General features: G+C 38.8%; 1 protein-coding gene across 1 annotated transcript; it reads right to left on the minus strand.

The window, feature by feature from the left end:
* Positions 1-3488: 3488 nt before the first annotated feature.
* On the minus strand, positions 3489-4983 carry LOC108578217 (spectrin beta chain-like). The gene is given in 5 exon segments (XM_017941501.1): positions 3489-3707; positions 3709-4102; positions 4104-4383; positions 4386-4796; positions 4950-4983. Coding segments are annotated over 5 exon segments (1338 nt in total).
* Positions 4984-5993: the final 1010 nt, after the last annotated feature.

The following is a 5993-nucleotide window of genomic DNA, read 5'->3' on the forward strand; positions in this document are numbered from 1 at the left end:
CACACCCACCCACTTCAACATATCAAATGGTTCTTATAGCATAATAGATTTAGCCTTCTGTAGCCCTAATCTCTTCAATATCATCGAATACACAACCTCTGACGAATTATACAACAGCGACCACTTCCCCATTTTTATGGAATTGAGAGAACCAAATTCAAACGACCCTATAACTCAACCTAGATGGAAATTTAAGAAAACCAATTGGTCGCTATACCGTTACAAAATAACCCAAAACGTCTCTTCATTACAAACCCCTAGCCTCTTAAATTGTAAGGAAATAAATCAAATACTGAAAGAATTCGAAGAGCTAATTATCCAGGCTGCAACAAAATCCATACCTAGAACATTAGGCAACTCATTGTCAGAGAAAAATAATCTTCCATGGTGGAATGACGAATGCCAAAACGCGATAAAGGAAAAGAAACACGCCTTTAATAGATATAAAAAACACAATACGGACACAAATCTAATGGAGTTTAAGCGGACAAGATCCAGAGCAAAGAAGGTTCTTAAACAAACCAAAAGGAACTCATGGATTAACTATGTCTCTTCATTAACAAAAAACACTTCATGTGATACAATGTGGAAAAAATTAAATAAAATAAACGGTCAAAAAGTGAACTCTCAAATTACTGCAATCAAAAGCCCTGACAACTCGCTTGTTACAGATTCTAAAGAAATAGCAAACCTATTAGCAAATAGCTATGCGGAAAATTCAAGTAACGAGAATTTCGACCCAAATTTCCTCAAAATTAAAGCGGCTGTTGAAACCTCAAGACACGAAGCTACCTTACTCCCAGAAAATACTCACCCTCTAAACACAAAAATTCTGACTACAGAACTGCTATCTGCATTAAAATCCATTAAGAACTCTAGCCCAGGACCTGATAACATTCCCAATATTTTCATCCAACAATTACCAAAAGAGGGACTAGATTACCTGTTGGAGATGTATAATTGCATTTGGCTGAACGGTGTCCTCCCCGTCAATTGGCAAGAAGCGATAGTAGTGCCCATACCAAAACCTGGAAAAGATAAGCTCCAGCCTGACAGCTACAGACCTATCGCCCTCACATGCTGTCTATGCAAACTGCTTGAAAAGATACTAAATAAAAGGCTGCGATGGTACCTAGAAAGTAATAATCTACTAGAGAAGAATCAAAATGGCTTTAGGCAACATCGATCTACAACAGACAGCCTTACTATACTAGATTCAAATATTTGTGAAGCCTTCCTAAACAAACAACACCTAATAACAATATGTTTAGATATTGAAAAGGCCTACGATATGCTTTGGAGACACCGAGTTATACAACAACTAAAACAATGGAACATAAACGGAAACATGCTCCAATTTATAATAAACTTTCTAAAAGACAGATCCATCTATGTCCGAGTTAATGGTAAGCTATCCAAGAAAACAAAAATTGCAAACGGGGTACCACAAGGGTCAGTTGTAAGTGTAACTCTATTTTTGGTGGCCATAAATGATATCACGGATGTGTTCCCTAAACCAGTAAAACACACCATATTCGCCGACAACTGTACACTTTTCATTACTGGAAAAAATTTAAATACCAGCCAACAAATTCTCCAAGATTGCTTAGACAAACTTCAAAATTTTGCTAAACAAACTGGTTTTAAATTCTCCAAGAACAAAACTATCGTTACCATTTTCTCGAAAGAAAGAACAAATCAAAACCACCAACTTCAGCTACACTTAGGCCAACACCAACTTACAATAACCAACACAACTAAAATCCTTGGTCTAATTTTTGACAGCAAACATACCTGGATCCCATTTCTTAAAAACCTCAAGACCGAATGTCTCAGAAGACTAAATATATTAAAAGTCATTGCATCTAAGAATTGGGGAGCTGAATTCCAAGTCCTAATTAAATCATATAAGGCCTTGGTCCTATCTAAGCTAGATTACGGATCAGCTCTATATAGTTCTGCCAAACCAAACACTTTAAAAATACTGTCACCCATACACAACGCCGGAGCTAGAATAGCAACTGGTGCGTACTGTACGAGCCCAATCACTGCAATTCTATGCGAAGCCAACATACCGCCACTAGACACCAGAAGAAAACAATTGAGCTTATCGTACGCAGCATCTAAATTATCAACACCACCAAATCCTGTTTACAAACTAATAACTACTGACAGCCTTTATACCGAATTCGCAAAGAAGCCTAATTCTCCGAAACCCTTAAACTTCCGGCTCAAACGATACCTACAGGACCTAAAAGTCGACACACCATCCGTTGCACCGAGAGGACAATACCAGCTTCCACCATGGACAATAGAAACCCCCCACATAATAGATACATTCCTAACAGTAGGAAAAAATATTACCCCAATATTGCCAAAATCTTATACACTGAATTATCTAGCAAATATCCAAACCATGGACAAATTTTTACCGACGCCTCAAAATCAAAACAAGGGACTGGATGTGCGGTATGCACCCCTGAAAGAGACTTGCAATTCAGACTTCCAGAAGCATTCACAGTTTTCAGCAGTGAAGCATTTGCGATTCTACATGCCTTAAAATATATCGAACAAAGGCGCATAATAAATTTATCATTTTTTCAGACTCCAAAAGTGTTGTGACAGCCTTACAAAATTTAGAAACCAGAAACACAATAATACGGAACATTATCGAATTAAATGCAATACTCAATTGCGGCGAAAAAGAAATTTTGTACTCCTGGATCCCCTCACATGCCAACATCGAAGGCAATGAAAAAGTCGACTCAGCAGCAAAGCTAGTTAGTACCAGTACGTCCGAATCAAACGATGTCCCTATATTATATCAAGACCTTCAAAATTACCTCACTAAAGCAACAATAGAATTATGGAATGAAGAGTGGAAAAATTCAAGACTGACTAAACTACACACAATCAGAAACAGTATAAACGATGCCAACCCGGCTTGGCTACTGAACAGGAAAGATCAAGTAAAGCTAACAAGAATAAAAATAGGTCACACAAACTGGTCACACTCCCACCTCATCACAAAAAAGGAACCAAACAACTGTGATATCTGCGGGATACAAAACTCCATCGATCACATCCTGATAACCTGCCCAAAGTACAATATGATAAGGATCCAACATAACTTGCCGAATTCACTGACCATGCTTCAAAAAGAAGATTCAAGTAAAAGAGCTATAAACTTTTTGAAAGATATTGGTTTATACCACCTACTATAGACTACACCACTGAATAAACTCACTGTGGTCACTAATAACCTCAGAAGGTGCATGTGACCTTAATCACCCAATAAAAAAAAAAAAAAAAAATCGAAATCGCGGATTACTTTATCTACGAACCGCTGACATGTTTGTGCAGCGTTCCGCAGACCGAATGGCATGAAAACAAATTCGAATAACCCAAAAGGGGTTGATATAGCAGTTTTCGCGCAATCGTCCGGCGCGACAGGTATCTGGTTAAACGCGCGGACTAAGTCGATTTTGCTAAAAAACAGCCATCACAGCTTGGACTCGTTCCTCATAAGCAAAGATGTCTGTTTCTATAGCCTGATACTTCTTGGTCGTTGCTTCTACTGCAGCCAGATCAAAACCAAAGTTATCCTGAGAGACTAGTCGTTGATTCTCAGACAACCATGTTTCTCTCATGCTTGTCTTTCTGTTAAAACTTGCTGCCAATTGTTCTAGCTTCTCGTGGCGGATCAATTAACTCTCTCAGAGCTAATTCCCGCTCGTGTTCCGCTTTCTTCAGCCTCTCCCAAGCCTTGTTGATATCAGAGATCACCTTACCTTCCTTAGGTGTGTACGGTTTTTGATTAGTAGCTCTCATCTTCGACTGTAACGTGAACAAAAGAACCTCCAAGTTGCCCTTTTCAACAAACTTGGGAGGTTTCTCTACTGTACGATAATTGGAGAACTGGGAGAGTTGCGATTGGACGCCAACCAGAGAATTGGCGAATCGACGATCACCCAGAGCCTCTATGGTGTCTTCTATCCAGCGCAATAAATCACTGGTCAGGCTCTCGTACTCGTATATCATATGGTCATTCTCAATGGCGATTCCTATCACTTTGCCTATCCTTTTACCTTGTACAGTCTCGCTTCATCTTAGAGAAATAATGATAATACGTGACTACATAGGTGATGATCAATTTCTCGTCAGGATGATTTACAAATATATCCTCAGCGTCTAATAGTTTAGTAGGACCAAGTGAATTTTCCGCTATGTTGAAAGCGTTGTTCAAGTTGTAAATGGCATTCGACTTGGACAGCCTCTCGAATGGGATCAAGTCTGGACGGTGTTTGTGAATGATAGCGTTGAATGCCAATCCACCACGCCAGGACGTGGTGAAATTTCTTACGTTCACATTATGATACCCGCTGTTTTCATCTGACACCAAAGAAGCAACGCGTCCTTCGCTGATTTCGTTTCTTGATGGTCAATCTCTTCAATGGTGATATCCTGGATCTGGAATCGGAGAATTGTGGTCCAGATGAGACCGAGACTCAAACGGGGATTTCCATCAACGATATCATGGGAGTCCATGTTCTCCAGGAGGACTCGTTCCTCACGTAAAAACTGCAACGCTTTGTCGAAGTTTTCCAAACAGTGGATTCGCATTTCTCCCTTCGTAGGTTGTGGCAAGCGTTCTCCAGAAAGGATCTCGAGAAGCTTGATGAGCATCTTTCCGTCCCGAAGGTTGACGTAAAGGTCGTCAATTCGGCAAGAACACCGAACCAAGTGGGAGTTGATCCATTTTTGGAAAATTTTCTTTTGTGCCAATTCGCGTTCACCTGGATTAAAAAAGGAAAAAGAGTTTAATTGAAGATTGTGAAGAAGGAAGCACTGGTAGTTTTTACCAATTTATTGGTAAATATTTTATGTGCATAGGAATATTGAATTTATTGCTAAATTGCAAAGAATCACTGTCGGTACTCTATTTTTACCTCTTAAATTAGATATGATTATATCGTAGTCCATTTTCTGCGAAGACCATAGACTTTAAAGTGTACACTTATCAAACTCATATCTGTGGAATTGGTTTTACGAATGTGTTGCGAATGATGGTGTGAATGTCGTCGGTTTTGTTTCGAATATATGTATGTGGACATTCTGGGAGCCGGTATAATCTATGGTTAATGCTCGAAACTGTTTGAGATTGGTGGAGCGAGTAGTTGATTAGCAGAAATCGGAGAGTAAACAGTAGAGCAGCGTGGTCGATGAGAACAATAAGTGAGAGAGCAATAATAAAAGAGAGTATTATTCTGCTGATCGATATTCTATTTAATGTATCGTTAACTACGTTGTGCAATTGTCCTTATTAAATACATATATATATGTTAAAAAACTCCGACTACGTGTTATTTACCCACAATATCTACATATATCAAAGGATGTGACAATATGTATATCTTAAAATGAATTTTATAACGACACTTAAAAAGTATTGTTAGAAGCTGTATTTTTAAATTCACCGTGTATAGCATCTTCATTTTTTAGTTACATTTTAATCTTTTCCTTTCCTTTTTTTCCTACACGTCCAGAAGCCTCTATTTTGTAAGCGGTGTGTGGCTGTTTTAAAGTGTACGAGAAAAAGAATTATAAGTGTATCATACAAGCTGTATAAGAATAAAGTTGTGTTTTAATAAACTAAATATTTTCTGAAATATAAAATCCAAGTCTAATAACTATCCCCCCCAAGTGCTAACCCCAGCATCTTTAAACGAATTCGACAATATACAGGGTGTCCCGTAACTCCTCGAACACCCGGAAATGGGGGGTTGCTGTCTGAACAACTTTTTCCTTTACCAAAATGTTGTTTGAAGTTTCATTTTTGAATTATTAACGAAAAACACTGGCCAATCAGAGCGCGCGTAGAGCCCGCGCTCAGGGACGGAGAACAGAGGCACATCCGCGCGCGATTTAACAAATGCGTACGCGTGACTTTTCGGTTCTTGATAGCTGTCAAAAAAATTTGACTTTGCACTGCT

This window comes from Habropoda laboriosa, unplaced genomic scaffold, assembly GCF_001263275.1.
Source record: "Habropoda laboriosa isolate 0110345459 unplaced genomic scaffold, ASM126327v1 scaffold2629, whole genome shotgun sequence".
NCBI classification, from domain to species: Eukaryota; Metazoa; Arthropoda; class Insecta; order Hymenoptera; family Apidae; genus Habropoda; species Habropoda laboriosa.